Source organism: Perognathus longimembris, chromosome 7, assembly GCF_023159225.1.
Source record: "Perognathus longimembris pacificus isolate PPM17 chromosome 7, ASM2315922v1, whole genome shotgun sequence".
NCBI classification, from domain to species: domain Eukaryota; kingdom Metazoa; phylum Chordata; class Mammalia; order Rodentia; family Heteromyidae; genus Perognathus; species Perognathus longimembris.
In genome coordinates, this window is record NC_063167.1 from 26,146,329 (window position 1) to 26,164,087 (window position 17,759).

Sequence of the window (17,759 nt, forward strand, 5' to 3'; positions counted from 1 at the left end):
TCTTTCATTACGAGAAAACATCAGGTTCTCAATGAGGAGGCTGTGCTTGATGGCTCGACCTGCACACTCCTCATTCTCTCCATTCATTCAACACCCTCTTCCTTTTTCTTAGATGTATTAAGCATTGGCTCACTTCAGGGTCCTAGCACTTGCTAGCCACACTGATTGACATGTCCCTCCAGCCCCCATCAATATACGGTACACCAGCACATGCTGCTCTCCCTTTCCTGCTTCTTTGTAGCACTGGTGCCCACCTCCAGTTTGACTTATTTGACAAATTTGTGACATAGCATTCCCTATAGAATGTAAGCTCAAGGGAAGGAGGGGCTTTGTTTGCTCTGCTGCAACACTGGGGTTTGGTACTGTGCAGACTATTTCTGAATGAGGAAACTTCACCTGGTCCTGTTTATTTATTTATTTATTTTTTTAAATTTCATGGCAGAGTCTTGTTTCCTCCATGTCAGATAAGTGTGATGGATACTATTCTAAGCACGAGCTAGGGGCATTGCAATCCTAGCTACTCAGGAAGCTGAGAACCAGCCCAGACAGGAAAGTATGTGAGACTCTCATATCCAATTTACCACCAAAAAGCTGGAAGTGGTGCTGTGGCTCAATTGGTAGAGTGCTACCCTTGAGCAAAAAAGCTAAGGTTCTATGTGCCCAGGCAGAGTTCAAGCCCCTCCATCAGCAGACACACACACACACACACACACACACACACACACACGCGCGCGCATGGGGGGTAGCTAATGCACTATTATGCTGTTTTTTACTGACAAGGAACTGAAACACAGAGTGTTCAAGGCATTAATCAGACTTTCATCACTGTGTCCAAATACCGAGGAAGGAAGAATTTATCTTGGTTCACAGTTTCAGAGGTCTCAGTCCGTCATGTCAGGGAGGGCATGACCAAGAGGGGCAGCTATATCGTAACAACCAGGAAGGAGTTAGAGGGGAAGAGAAGGGAGAAAAGAAGAGAAGAGAAAATAGAAGAGGAGAGGAGAGAAGAGAAGAGATGGCTCCCAAGGCCCCTCGGTGACCTACTTCCAGCTAGACCCTATCTCCTCAAGTTTCCAGAACCTCCCCAAATTAGCACAGCCATCTGGGGACTAAGGTTTTGAACAGTAAGTCTGTGGAAATGTAACTAGTATCTTGCTAATGGAAGGTGTAAGCAGCTTGATGATACACCTGAGCTCTTGCTCACAAAGATTGAGGGTGGTAGGGTCTTCTGTGAGGCCTTGGATTCTCAGGTGAAGATAAGGGAAAAGAGGGCATAGCAGCAATGGCCCAAGAAAGATGGTGTCTGCCTCATCAGATACTTAAATTGGTATCTAAGCATTTTTGACACAAGTTTCAATCATTGCTATGGATGTACATTCAGGTAAATCATAGACACTGACATTTTAAGATAAAATGGTTAAATCACTTTATACAACGTAACCACTAGAATCTACAAAATAGTAACCAACTTCATCCATTAGTGATCTTTATTGTTTCTAACTATATTCAGGTTCTTTTTGTGTATGTGAGCTCATCATACTGGGACTTGAACTCAGAGCTTCTTACTCTTATCTGGCTTTTCCCCCTCAAAGCTGGTACTCTATCATTTGATCTACAACTCCACGTTTGGCTTTTGCTAATTAATTAGAGATAAGAATCTCATGGATTTTCTGCCTAGACTGGCTTAGAACCACAATTCTCAGGTCTCAGCTTCATAAACTAGGATGACTAGTTCTTACTGCTAAATCAACAGGGTTCAGTTTGATCCCTGTTTGTTTTCTTAGATACAAGGGCTAAGAAATATTACTCAAACACTAAGTATATGAAAATGCTAGTAGTTTTGTTTTAGTAATGTCATTTCTTTGGTTTCTAAGTAATATTCCAAAAATTAAATTATATCCTTTATCAGCTGACAAATTGTTCAGGTCCACCATTGATTTTGCTGAAAGCAAAATAACTGTTAAACATCTGACTTATGAAGGCATGTTATACTCTGTTTAGCTAACATTAACTTTCTCACGTGATCTAATTATACAGATTACTTTCTCTTAGAAGGTTAAAGTAAAATTCTGACTTTGGGTTTCAAATGAAATAAATATGGTAACAGCCCAGTGACCACATTTCACTCGTGAATTTCAGAAATTATATGGAGCCTTATTTTTATTCTTTGCCAGTTCTGGGGCTTGGGACTCAGGGCTTGGGCACTGTCCCTGGCTTCTTTTTGCTCAAGGCTACCACTCTACCACTTGAGCCACAGCGCCACTTCTGGCTTTTTCTGTTTACTGAAGAATCGAACCCAGGGCTTTGTGCATGCAAGGAAAGCACTCTACCACTAGGCTACATTCCCAGCCCCAGGTTTGAGATATTTCTGACCTTGCTCTTGTCTTGCTCTAGAGAATACTCAGGGAAAATATCACCTTTGCCTTAACCTTGGGGTGGATCAGATGAGATCTGCTAATGAAAGTTCTTGTCACTACTGCCATCCTCCTCACTAATATGCCTGAGGTCCGAACGTCCCAATACCCAGGCCAAACTACCCCTTGGAAAGGCCTTTTTTCGCAATCAGTATCAAGTGGATGCACCCACTGCCGTTTGAACAGCTGAATTAAAAAAAGGGTGTGTGTGGGGGATGTGACTCCTTCCTTCCCAGCTACCTCAGGCAGTACTTGCTAAGTCTGCCTACTAGTGCAGCAGAGGCGACAAGGGACGGAAGAGAACTGGGACCCTGGAGGTTGGAAAGCCAAGAGGGCGCCAGGCGCGGAGGAAAACCAGAACCCGGATCCGGAACCCAGCTCTGGGAGCGGGGAGGGAGGGGGAAGCGTGATAGAGAGACACCGCTGAGAAACGGGAGGGGCCGGAAGTCTGCGTCTGGACTCGGGCTCTCTGGGGGCCGGAAGTGAGGACGGAGGGGCAGGCCTCAGTCTAGCAATCACTGCGGAGCCCTGTGGAGCGTCTGCACGGGGAAGAGTGTTTTTGTGACACTGCCGGCGGCGCGGTGCCGGTGCGATGGGGGCGGGCGTCTGTGAGGAGCCACTCGGAAGGGACCCATATCTCTGCGACACCGCTGGGACTCTGTGAAGGCACGGCCGTGCGTGCGGCGCCGGCGCACGCTGAGGGGAGCCCGGGCCGTGGGCTTGGGTGGCCATGGGGTCGTGGGCGTCGCTGGACTCGCTGTGGGAGACGCCGGCTGAGAAGCGGATCTTCGGAGCTGTGCTGCTCTTTTCCTGGACGGTGTATCTGTGGGAGACCTTCCTAGCGCAGCGGCAGGTGAGTGGACAGGGTGGGCCCGGGGCCAGCCTCGCCCGCGACCCCGCAAGTCTCTGCTGAGCCCCTGGACTCGTCCAGATGGCGGCGGCTGTGGAGTGCGCGCGCGTGTGTGTGTGTGCGTGTGTGCGTGTGTGTGTGTGCGTGTGTGACCTCAGGGAAGCTTTCCCCTGTGTTATCGGGGGGGAACCCCTCGACTGTTAGGGCCCGCAGAGAGGGAAGCTGCCCTGTTTCCCAGCCTCGTGAGACGGATCCCGCGGCCCAGGCTGAGCTTTTATCTTTGCTGTTAAATCTTCGAAAGGAAGATGCTAAAATTTCCGAGTCACAGCTTCCCCCAGAACATTGGTGGGATCATGATTCGGCCACAGGATTAGGAAGCTATATTCGGATAATAAAGATTGACCGATCCTTCTAAGGATTTGCACTCGTGTAAAAAAAAAAAAAAACAAAACATTGATTTTACACACACACACACACTCCCCGCCAAACATTTTGTTTTTCATAGAAGTGGCTTCATTATTAAATTAAATAGAAAATGAACATCAATAACAATTCCCTGGAAATAGTCAAGCTGCAATGAATAGCTAGAAAGATTAGAGATCTGGACTTTAAGTGAGAGCAACTTTAATTGACAGCGTTATTTCAATGTCTGACTGCTGGTTTGCTTCCCATATGTTCTTTTGTGTACTCACTGTAATCCTCTTGGTGATGGTAAGGAAAACCCTTTGACGTTTTGTCTTTGGTGGCACCTGGATTTGAACTTAGGGCCTTGTGCTTGCTAGGTGCCATTTTCATGAGCCATGGCAGCCTTTTTCTGCAAGTTCCTCCTTTTGGTTTATGTTCTGCCTGAAGCTTTATTGTTTTATTTTCTGGAACGTGGGAGGTGAAATGCTGGAGTTCTTGCCTGTCTAGTGTGTGTTGTACCACTTAGCTCTCATTTAACAGAAAGTTTAATTTTTCTTTATGAGTCAGTGTTTGGGTTATGTCTCAATCTCTTCCTTTAGCTCTATATTCAAAGATAAACGATATAGCTAGTTACACTGACATATGTGTTGGATAGCTTCATTAGTATAGAATCTTGCTGGCCTGGAGAAGATCCTGTGTGTAAAGTAAACACAGTATGTGGTGTAAAATTGGAAGGTGAGATACTGAGATAGGTCTCACTTTAGGGTAGTTACAATAACTAACTACCTTTAATAGGGTCTTTGCTGAATTATGCTTTAATTTAATGCCCTCAGCTTTTATTTATACACCATTATAGAGAAAGCATTTGTTTTAGGACCACTGTAAAAGATGAAGTCTTATATTTTTTTTGGCATCTTTCCTGTGTTATGTCCTATGGGCTGAAATTACTTTTGGTTGGCATAGTGAGAAACACATATTTGAAGACTTTATTTACTTATTCGTTCATTTGTTTATTTAATGTTGGTCCTGGGCCATGAACTCAATGTCTGGTACTGTCCCTGAGCTTTTTTTTTTTTTTCCTCACAGCTAGCACTCTACCACTTCAGCCACAACTCCACTTCTAGCTCTTTGGTGATTAATTGGAGATAAGAAGCTCATGAACTTTCCTGCCTGGGCTGGAACCAGGATTCTCAGATCTCAGCCTTCTGAGTGCTAGAATTACAGACATGAGCCACCAGTCATGACTCTGATATGTTTCTGTTACTTGTCAAAGCTTCTTTAGTTTGGCTTGTAGGCCATTAGACTGTTCACATTATCTGTTGTACTTGTTAGTGTGTTTACTTTTCTTTTCTTTTTTTTTTTTTTTTGGCCAGTCCTGGGCCTTGGACTCAGGGCCTGAGCACTGTCCCTGGCTTCTATTTGCTCAAGGCTAGCACTCTGCCACTTGAGCCACAGCGCCACTTCTGGCCGTTTTCTGTATATGTGGTGCTGGGGAATCGAACCCAGGGCCTCATGTACACGAGACAAGCTCTCTTGCCACTAGGCCATATCCCCAGCCCTAGTGTGTTTACTTTTCTTTTTCACGAATCTGGTTTCTGTGTTATTGGATATATGTTACACCCAGAATGAGTAGTACTCTTGGTGATGTTCCAACTTTGGTTTGTACAGGAAACTGAAATATTGAGGACATCTCTAATGGTTGTTTCTGGTCTGCTAGGTTCAGTTTCTCTGGTTCTGCTTTTACTTTTCTGCATCAGTCATTTCAGTGATGAGTTTATCTAACTAAATGTCAAGTATTTGTGTATGTTTGAAACAGATTTTGCAGCCTTATGTGGTAAATTAAGGTTATAAAACCTTTAATGTTTGATCACAAATTATTGTAATAAACAATTGACTATTTTGTTAAAGTGTCTTCTTGAAAATGTTTCAGAGAAGAATATATAAGACAACAACTCATGTACCACCGGAGTTAGAACAGATCATGGATTCTGAAACATTTGAGAAATCTCGACTGTATCAACTGGATAAAAGTACTTTCAGCTTCTGGTCAGGACTCTATTCAGAGGTCGAAGGCACTGTGAGTAATTCACTTCTTGGACACATAATCTCTCATTGTTTAATACTTTTCAGTTCTTGTTTTTATTTTTGTTATTTTTCTTGTGATACAAGAGAGTACAGTCCCTATGAATCTCAGGATGTTTTCTTTTTCTCTTTCCTTTTTTTTTTTGTTTTGAATTAATGGTGGAGGTCACATCAGGGCCTTGAGTATGTTATATGTTAGCCAAAGGCTCCACCACTGAGGTATATCCCAGCCATAACCTTTGTTATTGATAGTATTGTGGTGTAAAGGAGGCAGAAACATAACTGCTTTCGGTTGAAAATCGTAGAATATGGTGATTGTCACATGAAGGCCAGCTATGAAAAAAAACCTTACATTGTATGTTGTTCTCATAACAGGCCCTAACAGTTCTTCCTGCCTTTACCTTGGATATCTAACCCCTCCTCCACTTTGCAGCCACAGAAACCTTTCTAAATCATAGTTTTTATTTTTGTTTTTTAAATTTAAACCATCTTTATTGAACATATCAAGTGTATGTGATTACAAGCTGGGCGGTGGTTTTTCTGGTTCTGTTTTTTTTTTTTAAATTAAATTTTATTGACAAGGTGTTGGGCAGAGGGGTATAGTTACATAATAAGACAGTGAATACATTTCTTGTGATATCTTACACCCTCATTTTTCTTTCCCTTCCCTAGATCAGGTAGGCAAATATACAATATCTAGTGTACCAAAATCATATAACCACATAGGGTACACCACAGGAAATTAATCTAGGACTTTAAAGATAATGTCAACAATAGAATCCTCCTGTGTCCTTCTCTTGGAGTTGTTTTTGCTTATCCTCATCTTGTATGATCATGTGTACATAGCTGTTGAGCTATTGTGATCCACTGAGAGGTTTATTTAGACCTTTTTATGTTTAGTAGTTGTTTGGTTTTAGATACATAATATAAAGTCGCTGACCCAAACATGTGGAAATACCATTTGAAAAGAAGTTTGTTGTTTTGCAGACCTGGTCTCTACTGTCCTCCTCCCTCCCTAACAGTCATATGTCAAGGAGACCATGCCCCTTTGTTCTCTGTGTTCTAGGCTTGTCTCGCTCAACATTATTTGTTCAAGTTCTGACCATTTCCCTGCAAATACCAATATTTTATCGTTTCTAATCACTATGTAGTATTCCATTGTTTATAGGTACTACATTTTTTGAATCCATTTATCTGTAGTGGGGCATCTGGGTTGTTTCCATATTTTGGCTATTGTGAATTGTGCAGCAATAAGCATGGATGTGCAAGTGTCTTTATGATATCTTGAGACCTGTTCCAGATAGATGCCTAGCAGTGGTATGACTGGGTCATAGGGTATGTCTATGCTGAGCTTTTTGGGGAACCTCCATACTGTTCTCCAAAGTGGTTGTACTAATTTTCACTCCTACGAACAGTGGAGAAGGGTTCCTCTTTCTCTGCATCTCCTCCAGCATTTGTTGTCTGAGTTCAGAGTATAGGCCATTCTAACTGGGGTGAGGTGGTATCTCAGGGTTGTTTTTATTTGCATTTCCTTTACTTCCAGAGATGTTGAACATTTCCTCATATGTTTCTTTGTCATTTTTATCTCTTCTCCTGTGAAGTCTCTCTTTAGTTCCTTTGCCCATTTAATAATTGGTTTACTGGGTTTGGAGGGGGTTAGTTTTTTGAGTTCTCTGTAGATGACGGATATTAGGCCTTTGTCTGTTGCTGTGCTGGTGATCCTTTCCCATATGGTTGGCTGTCTTTCTAGTTTAATGGCTGTGTCTCTAAATCACAGTTTTGATCATGTTACTGCCCTACATAAAGCCTTGCAGTAGCTTACAGGTTCCCTCAGAAATATAAATTTCTTTTTTTTTTTTGGCCAGTCCTGAGGCTTGGACTCAAGGCCTGAGCACAGTCCCTGGCTTCTTTTTGCTCAAGGCTAGCACTCTGCCACTTGAGCCACAGCGCCACTTCTGGCCATTTTCTGTATATGTGGTGCTGGGGAATCGAACCCAGGGCCTCATGTATACGAGGCAAGCACTCTTGCCACTAGGCCATATCCCCAGCCCCAGAAATATAAATTTCTTGATGTGGTTTGATTAGTCCTTTTTGACCTACCACAGTTTCTTTTTGTTTTGTTTTGTTTTTTGCCAGTCTTGGGGCTTGAACTCGGGGCCTGAGCACTGTCCCTGGCTTCTTTTTGCTCAAGGCTAGCACTCTGCCACCTGAGCCACAGCGCCACTTCTGGCCTTTTTGCATATATGTGTTGCTGAGGAATCAAACCCAGGGCTTCATGTATATGAGGCAAGCACTCTTGCCCTATTCCTAGCCCACCACAGTTTACTTCTGCTTATCTTTTTTATTCCTTCCTCCAATATTTTTTGTCCCTTATGGGACTTGAACTCAGGACCTGGACGATGTCCCTGAGCTCTTTTGCTCAAGGCGCTTATAGTGCTCTACCACTTTGAGCCAACCCAGCACTTCTGGTTTCCTGGTGGTTAATTGGAAATAAGAGTCTCATAGACTTTTCCTGCCTGGGCTGGCTTTGAATCTCAGATCTTAGCCTCCTGCATTACAGGCATGAGCCACCAGCACCTGGCTCTCTTCTCTTTTTGACCATACTATATCCTGCTTAGTTTTATATGACTGAGTCTTTCCTCATGAAGTATCTCTGCTTTAGGTGCCATGCTTCCTCTCCATCATGTCTTCTTCTTTTTTTTTTTTTTGCCAGCCCTGAGACTTAAACTCAGGGCCTGAGCCCTGTCCCTGGCTTCTTTTTTCCTCATGACTAGCACTCTACCACATGAGCCATGGCATCCGGCTTTTTCTGTTTATGTGGTGCTGGGGAATTGAATCTAGGGCTTCACGCATGCTAGGCAAGCACTCTACTGCTAAGCTACATTCCCAGCCCCCATCATGGCTTCTAACTGGAGGCTGGTTACTCCCTCTTCCGTTAGAATCCAGCTGAGGGGCTGGGAATATGGCCTAGTGGCAAGAGAGCTTGCCTCGTATACATGAAGCCCTGGGTTCAATTCCCCAGCACCACATATGTAGAAAACGGCCAGAAGTGGCGCTCTGGCTCAAGTGGCAGAGTGCTAGCCTTGAACAAAAGGAAGCCAGGGACAGTGCTCAGGCCCTGAGTTCAGGGCCCAGGACTGGCAAAAAAAAAAAAAAAAGAATCCAGCTGAGGAAGTAGAGCTGTGGCTCACCCCTGAATTCTAGCTACTCAGGAGGCTGAGATCTGAGGATGAAAGTTTTTTTAAAAAATATAATTCTATTGTTATTATTAAGGTTTTTTTTAAATAGAAGGCTTACCATTTCATAAATCAGGTAATAAATACATTCTTTTTTTTAAAAAAAAACAAAACATCGCCACTTTCTTCACTTCCTCCCAGTCTCCCCCTCCCATCCCTGCCCACGAGTTACCTTGGTCATTTTCCACATAGTGTATACTGAATAGTGTGATCCTATTTGTTTACCCCTGTTCCCTCCCTTTCTGCCCCCCCAAAAGAAAATAAACCCAAAGCAAAAACAATACCAATACCACCACCAACAACCATAACTACAAAATTCACGTTTCCATTTCTTGGAGTTTATTTTGATAAATAATATTTTCAATATTCAGAGAAGTTACACCTTTGGGTTCCTTGCCTGAGAGTATGAGGATCAAAGTTTGAAGCCAGCTCAGGTAGGCAAAAGGCCTGGCTAAGTTTTGCCTTTAAAAACACTTTTTTTTTAAAATGTCTTTACTTGTATGAAGGAGTTTCATTCAACAAAACAGTTTATAAATACACTATATCTCAAACAGTGTCACTTCTTCCAATATTTTCACCCTCCCAATCCACCTCTTCCCTTAAGTTTTGCCATTTAAGCCTCATGTTTTTCCTTTAAAATGAAAAGTAGATAGATACTAGATCTTAACGTTATATGGTTTGTGGAAAGGACTCGGTAAGATAATGTAAATGAAGCGCTTGATACAGAGTTCAACACATAACCAGCACTTTGTCTTGGGTTTCTTTGGGAAGATTACTTAATCAATTTCTCTCTTTCTCCTCTCTCTCCTCTCTCCTCTCTCTCTCTCTCCTCCCTCCTTGCCAGTTCTGGGCTTCAACCCAGGGCTTGGGCACTGACCCTGAACTTCTTTTGCTCAAGGCCCTTTGAGCCACAGCGCCACTTCCAGGTTTTTTTGTTTATGTGGTACAGAAGAATTGAACCCAGGGCTTCTTGCATGCTAGGCAAGCACTCTACCACTGAGCCATATTCCCAGCCCTACTTGACCTCTCTTGTATTCATTGCCTCATCAATAAAATAAAAATGATTATACGTTCTACCATGCCTGATTTTTCAAGCACTAGAATTGCTTTTGTTGGGCTCACTAATTCTTGTCTGAGAATATCCCCAGGAGTGTGCTCAGTGAGATTAACATAGAGAAAGTTTATAGTTCCCTGGGCTTTGTGTTTCAGTCCCCAAAGTAAACTTAACAAGGTTTGGAACATCAGTTTCCAGTGTATTTATAAATCATTCAGAATTCATATTCCAACTACCCTTGATATTTATCTAAAAGCTGTACTTTTAATTATGGGTATTTTAGCCTTTCACCAAAAGCATTTTAAATCCTTACTTTTACATTATTTATTAGTATTGGGAATAGGATGAGAGAAGTGCCATCACCGGTCAATTAGCTCAACAACTGCCAGATAATGGTGCCAAGGCATATCTTTTGGGAATAAGGTTTACTTATATCTGAGATTGAGTTAATTGTAATAAAGTGGAAATGCCTGGACATTGAGTTAGGGGAGTGTTTACAAAGGTAATCTATTTAAGTAATGATTTTTTTTTCTTTCAGTATTGGGTTTTGAACTTGGGGCTTCATGCTTGCTAGATAGGTGCTGCACCACTAAGCCGTACCTTCAGCCCCTTTTTTCACTGGTTGTTTTTCTTTTAAAGATAATCGTTCACTTTCTGCCTGGGCCTGAGCCTGAGCCTGAGCCTGAGCCTGAGCCTGAGCCTGAGCCTGGACCTCGATCTTCCTATACCATGCTTTCTAGCCTAGCTGGGATGATAGGCACTCATCACCATGCCGGTAGTGTCTTTCCATTGGGATGAAGTCTGTTAGACTTTTCTGTCTGGTCTGGCTTGGAACCATGATCCTCTTAATCTCAGTCTCCAATGTAACTAGTATTATAGATGGGGACACTCTTGCCCATCTCTAAGCAATTATTTTTAAAAATTAATTTATTTATGTCAAAGTGATGTACAGAGGGGTTACAGTTTCATATGTAAGGCAGTGAGTGCATTTCTTATCAAACTTGTTACTTCCTGCCTCATTTCTCCCACCTTCCCTCCTCCCCAGTTCCCTCCCCCCAATTAATTTTGATTATTTTTTGTTTATATGGAATAGAACCCAGGGCCTCATGCATGCTAGGCAAGCACTCTGCCACTAAGCCACATTCCCAGCCCTGCAATGATTTTTTTTTTTAATGTTACGTGTTTAGTGTCTACCAGATTCACCTGGAGACTGCTGGGCCCACTTCCGGTGTCAGTGTCTGATTCAGTAGGGCTGAGAATTTGCGAGTGTGTGTATGTGTTGTGTGTGTGTCAGTCCTAGGGCTTGAACTCAAGAGGCTGGGCACTGTCTTTGAGCCCTTTTTTGCTCAAGGCCACCACTACCACTTGAGCTACAGTTCCACTTCCAGCTGTTTTGGTGATTAATTGGAGATAAGAGCCTCATGAATTTTTCTTCCCCTGGCTGGCTTCAGACCAAGATCCTCAGATCTCAGCCTCCAGAGTAGCCAGGTTGAGGTTTTGCATTTTTGATACATAAGCAGATGTCCAGAAATCATATTTGAGAACAATAGTGTTAACCTAATCTAGTTAAAGGTGTGGCTTAGGTGGTAGAGCACCGGCTATAAGCAGAAAAGCCAAGGAGAACATAAAACCCTTAGTACAAGCCCTGGTACAGGCACCAAGAAAACAAAATGAAACTGAAGGGGGGAATGAAGAAGAGTTAAAGTAAACCCCATTTTCAGGCAGCCCCCGTTTTGTTGTCTGTTTAAACTATGAGCAAACCCAGGGCAAGCTTATTAGGGCCCAGCCGGTCAAGAACTCTAACCGCCTGGGAATGCTTAACTCTAACCGCCTCCAGAATGCCTCGAGCCCTGAGCCCTAATCTTGCTTGCTTGAACACCTGATTGCTGTAACTTTGTTTTTTGCCTTTATAAGCCCTGTGCAATCGCAGTTTGGGGCTTCCTCCTAAACTCCGCTGTGTCGGTGGGTAGGACGAGGCCCGAATTGTAGCCCGCCTGAATAAAGCCTTGCTTTTGCATTTTGGAATGTCTGAGTCTCGGTGGCCTTCTTGGTGGTCATTTTGCGACTTGGCATAACAAAACTAGTCCCACACTTAAAATACCCTGCAAGACGTTGTATGCTGAAGTACACTGAGCTGCTCTCTGACTGCATTTCATTATTTCCTTCCCCCCACCCTGTTCACATCCCTTCTAGTCTCTAGTGACCTCGATTTGGCTTTTTTTTTAGTAAGATCAGTTGATTTCACTTCCTCAAAATTGCTGAGAACCCTGGGTCTCTTTTTAAACAGCTTGAGTATGTATAAGTCACCATACCATACAATCCACCCATATATAGCAAAAAGGGTTTAGTAGTCTAAACTTAGAGTACCTAAGTGGTTTATTCATCTAAATATATAAGTTTTCCTAAATAAAATAGATCTTTTTTTTTTCCTACAGAATTGATTGCTTTTTTCCCTTTTTTTTTTTTTTTTTGGGTGGGTGGGGCAGTCCTAGGCTGTGAACTCAGGGCCTGAGCACTGTCCCTGGCTTCTTTTTTGCTCAAGGCTAGCACTCTGCCACTTGAGCCACAGCGCCCCTTCTGGCCATTTTCTGTATATGTGGTGCTGAGGAATCGAACCCAGGGCCTCATGTATACGAGGCCAGCACTCTTGCCACTAGGCCATATTCCCAGTCCCTTTCCTACAGAATTGATTGCTTTTTTCCTTTCCTTTCCTTTCTTGTCCTGTCCTGTCCTGTCCTGTCCTATCCTATCCTGTCTTGCCAGTCCCTCAAGACCAGTACTCTACCACTTGAGCCATAGCTCCTTCCAGCATTTTTGAAAAAAGTGATTAATTGGAAATAAGAATCTCAGGGACTTTTGCACAGGCTGGCTTCAAACTGCAGTCCTCAGATCTCAGCCTCCTGAGTAGCTAGGATTGCAGGCAAGAGCTATTGGCGCCCAGCTTGTCCTTTTCTTTGCTATAACATGTTCTTTCACAGGATAGTGTCTAGTACTGTTCGTATGTGACCACTGTGTGCTTTGTTTTATAGTTTATTCTTCTCTTTGGAGGAATCCCTTACCTCTGGAGAGTTTCTGGACGGTTCTGTGGTTATGCTGGCTTTGGACCAGACTATGAGGTATGTGATTCATTCACATGTACTAATCAGAGTCCTTTTTTGTTGTTGTTGTCAAGCCTTATACTAAAGTTAGTTTTGTGTGTGACTCTGTGTATATGTGTGTATTGGTCCTGGGGCTTAGACTCAGGGCCTACACGCTGTCCCTGAGCTTTTCTGCACAGGGCTAGGGTTCTTATCATTTGAACCACAGCTCTTTGGTGATTAATTGGAGTTAAGAGTCTCATGGACACTTCCCTGCCTTGGTTGGCTTCAAACCACAATCCTCAGATCTCAGCCTCCTAAATAAATAGGTGTGAGTCTCCAGTGCCAGCTAAATTTAGTTGCTTTTTTACTCCTACTATCATTCACCTTGCTTCTCTGCCTGCACCATCCATGTGTGCTCATGTATTAGGATAATGTAAGGTCCACCCCTGGGAGGGCTCCATGAAGATGCCCCCACCAGTTTAAATCTCTATCCAGTTACCTAGGTAACTGGCATACCTGGAGGCAGTTACCTCCCCACTTCTCTTGAGTTCCCACCCTAATCCATCTGGACACACCTCCCACCCCTGCCCTAGTTAAGGCATGGCTGGGGAGTGACACTAGAGCCTGCCACACATGCCTTGGATTTAGCAGCTGGCTGGCAGTTGGGCAGAATAAAGTTCTCTCTTCTACCCACGTGGAGTTCTCCATCATAGGTTGTCCACTTGAAAAAATCTCTTACAGATAATGCTAATCACTTAAATAAAAGTGTCTGTGACTGTTCACACAGATTTTAAATATATAACTAATGTACTAATGATGAACATTTAGATTAACATAATTTTTTTCTTGTCCCCTTCCCTCCTTTCCCCTTTTTCCTCCCTGGGTTCAGTTCCCAGTACTGAAAAAAGAAAAAGAAACTTAAAAAAAGTACTTATCCTTTGACTGCAAACATTTCATTTCTCTGAATTGATGGAGAAGACCTTGTATTGCCTACAGGATCAAGCATATGGCTTGGGATAGAATAAGTACTAGCAAATACTTGACTTGTTTCCCCGCAGTTCACTTGAAACATGAATTACCTTACACCATAAAAACTGCCTTTTTACCTTTTCATGCTTAGATCACTCAGTCTCTGGTGTTTCTGCTATTGGCTACTCTTTTCAGCGCATTGACTGGATTGCCATGGAGTCTCTATAATACTTTTGTGATAGAAGAAAAACATGGCTTCAATCATCAGGTAGAGTAAAGAATAACTTTTTTTTTTTTTTTTTTTTTTTTTTACCTAGTCCTTAGCCTTGACTAAGGGTCTGGGTGCTGTCCTTGAGCTTTTGTGCTCAAGGCTAGTAAACTACCAGTTGAGTCACAGCTCTACTTTTGTAGCTTTTTGGGGGGTGAGGGGGAGTTAATTGGAAATAAGGGTTTCACAGGCTTCAAATCTCAGTCTCAAACTCCTGTGTAGCTAGTGTTATAGGTGTGAGCCATTGACATCTAACTTGAAATAACTTTTTTTCATTCTGTTTATAAACATTGTATTAAGTATTTCTGTTAGGGGGCTGGGGATATGGCCTAGTGGCAAGAGTGCTTGCCTCGTATACTTGAGGCCCTGGGTTCAATTCCCCATCACCACATATACAGAAAATGGCCAGAAGTGGTGCTGTGGCTCAAGTGGCAGAGTGCTAGCCTTGAGCAAAAAGAAGCCAGGGACAGTGCTCAGGCCCTGAGTCCAAGCCCCAGGACTGGCCAAAAATAAAAATAAATAAATAAAAATAAAAAGTATTTCTGTTAGGTTAGAAATAACTTTTTATTTAATGTATTATTATTATGGTCCTGGGACCAGGCTTGGGTGCTGTCCCTAAATTCTTTTTGCTCAAGGCTAGTGCTCTACCACTTTGAGCCACAGTGCCACTTCTGGTTTTTTGGTGATGTTTTGAAGCTGAGTCTCTCCTGCCTGGACTTTCCTGCCTAGGCTGGCTTTGAAGCCCAATTCTCAGATCTCAGCCTCCTGAATCACTAGGATTACAGATGTGAGCCACTGACACCGGCTCCTGAACTTCTTTTGATCAAAGCTGGTGCTGTACCACTTGAGCTACAGCTCTACTTCTGGTTTTTTTTTTTTTTTTTTTTGGATAATTTATTGGAAATAAGCATCTACAGATTTTGCTGCATGAGCTGGTTTTGAACCATAATCTTTAAATCTCAGCTTCCTGAGTAACTAGGATTATAGGTGTGAGCCTCTGGCACCAGGCTAGAAATAATTTTTTTGTTGTTGTTGGTCATGGGACTTGAACTCAGAGCCTGGTCACTGTCCCTGAGCTCTTCAGGTCAAGGCTAGCACTCTATCACTTTGAGCCACAGTGCCATTTCCCATTTTCTGGAGGCTAATTGGAGATAAGAGTATCACATTTCCTGCACAAGCTGGCTTTTAGCCTGATCCTCAGATCTCAGCTTCCTGAGTCTCTATGATTATAGGCATGAGCCACCAGGACTTGGCCAGAAATAGCTTTTAAATTTGAAGATTTTTTTTGTGGTTTTATTATTTGCTGGCAATAATTTAAACATAATTTACTATTTTAGAGGATGAATTAGAAAAAGAACTTCAAATGTAGTAAAGATCATAGTTTAAAATCATGCTATACAGTCTTTGATCACTTGAGTGCTTTTGGCTAATAATATTTAAATGAACTTGTTTTAAACTATCAGTGTCTTAGGCTGCCTGGTATTATAATACAGTCTTACTGGTTGTAATTTTTCAAATGGTTTTGGATTCACATACTAGTTATTTTACAAAGGAAATCGGTTCCTTAATTTACAATGGTGATATTTTCTCTTTCCAGACTTTGGAGTTTTTTATGAAAGATGCAATCAAAAAATTTATTGTGACTCAGTGTATTTTATTGCCTGTGTCTTCGCTTCTACTTTACATTATTAAAATTGGGGGTGACTATTTTTTTATTTATGCCTGGCTGTTCACATTAGTTGTTTCTCTGGTGAGTAAAAACATGATTTCATTTTCTTTTACAAAGTTGGTTGGTGAGACTGAGAGGGTGGATGGAATATAGAAAGTGCTCATATACATTTACCTCTTGATTTCTGCATCAGTTTTCTCTTTATGCTGACTTACAGATGCTAAAGGCTACTTTGTTGGATCACTTTCAGGGATCCAGTTGCCAGGGTAATAGGGCTTGGTATTTGTGACTTTGCACCAGAATGGCTGACTAAATGTGACAATCTAATGTCTTAATTGACCCTCCAGTACCTGAAAAGCATGAATATTTTAAAGAGAAAATAGATTTAAGAGGATTAAAAGAAAAAAGAAAGCATATAATTTCCCGGCTTCCTTCTGCCTTCTTTATCTCTGCCTTCTTGTCTCCTCTCCCTTCTTTCCTGATATCACTGGGGTTTGAATTCATTGCTGTCCCCTTGCAACTGGTAGGCGCTGTACCACTTGAGCCATACCCCCAGGCTTTTTTGCTTTTATTTACTTTTGTGGATAGGGTCTTGTTTTGTTTTGTTTTTTGCCAGTCCTGGGGCTTGAACTCAGGGCCTGAGCACTCTCCCTAGCTTCTTTTTGCTCAAGGCTATAGCACTCTACCACTTGAGCCACAGCCTCACTTCTGGTTTTTTCTGTTTATGTGGTGCTGAGGAATAGACCCAGGGCTTCATGTATATGAGGCAAGCACTTTACCACTAGGCCATATTCCCAGCCCAATAGGGTCTTTTTTGCATGGTGATTTTTGCCCGTGGCCAATTTCAGGCCTTAATCCTCTTACTTGCTTCTTGGGAAGTAGAGATCTGGAAGATTACAGTTCTAGAACAGCCTGGACAAAAAAAAAACAGAAAAACACAGAGCACTGAATGCCATTACAATCAGAGTGTACAGTTATAAACTACAGGCAATAGCAGAAAAATAAACCATGCATCAGAGAACTTATATAAAGATGATAGTCAAGCTCTTGTAATACTTGTTTAGCAAAGACTTGGTCCATCAAGATTACTTTGCAAGACAGAATATGCTTGGTTTATGAACTACCCAGAATCCTCAAGATGGTTTTGAAATGATTATTAATTTCCACCCAGAGATCTTGCCATTAGAAGCATTATCTTCTAAAGTAAGTTAGGCTGATACTTTGACTTAATTCATTAAACAGATAGCGGGCTCTTACTGTCTGTACTATTTGGGTCTGGGAATACCAGAGCAAATAAGTCTTCTGGTGTCAAGTTTTGGTGAACATAATTGTTGGAATATAATTAGATGTATATAATACGGGGTAGTTTTTCTTTAAGAACATATTCACAGGTTGTGTCATTTACTTCTCAGGTCCTTGTCACAATCTATGCTGATTATATAGCCCCTTTATTTGACAAATTCACACCTCTGCCTGAGGGAAAGCTTAAACAAGAAATTGAAGTAATGGCCAAGAATATTGACTTTCCTTTGACTAAGGTGTATGTTGTTGAAGGTAAGGCTACCTGGGGGTAAGGAGATATCATTGGAATGCTTTGTTTTGAATAGTTTTTAGGACTTAAATGAAAGAATGAATTGATTTTTACTGTTTGTTTAATTTGTTGTTTAAAAATTAGGATAGCACAGGTGCTAGTGGCTCATACCTGCAATCCTAGCTACTCTAGAGGCTGGGA

The 17,759-nt window shown here is 42.2% G+C and overlaps 1 protein-coding gene across 1 annotated transcript in view; it reads left to right on the forward strand.

Annotated features, from left to right (window-relative positions):
* The first annotated feature begins 2,961 nt into the window (after positions 1 to 2,961).
* Positions 2,962 to 17,759, forward strand: part of Zmpste24 (zinc metallopeptidase STE24) — a 28,132-nt gene continuing 13,334 nt past the window's right edge. The window contains exons 1-6 of the mRNA XM_048350992.1: positions 2,962 to 3,267; positions 5,600 to 5,746; positions 13,071 to 13,157; positions 14,242 to 14,358; positions 15,956 to 16,108; positions 17,440 to 17,581. Of these exons, the coding sequence (XP_048206949.1) occupies positions 3,145 to 3,267; positions 5,600 to 5,746; positions 13,071 to 13,157; positions 14,242 to 14,358; positions 15,956 to 16,108; positions 17,440 to 17,581 (769 nt within the window). The 5' untranslated portion in view covers positions 2,962 to 3,144. The remainder of the gene's footprint in view (positions 3,268 to 5,599; positions 5,747 to 13,070; positions 13,158 to 14,241; positions 14,359 to 15,955; positions 16,109 to 17,439; positions 17,582 to 17,759) is intronic.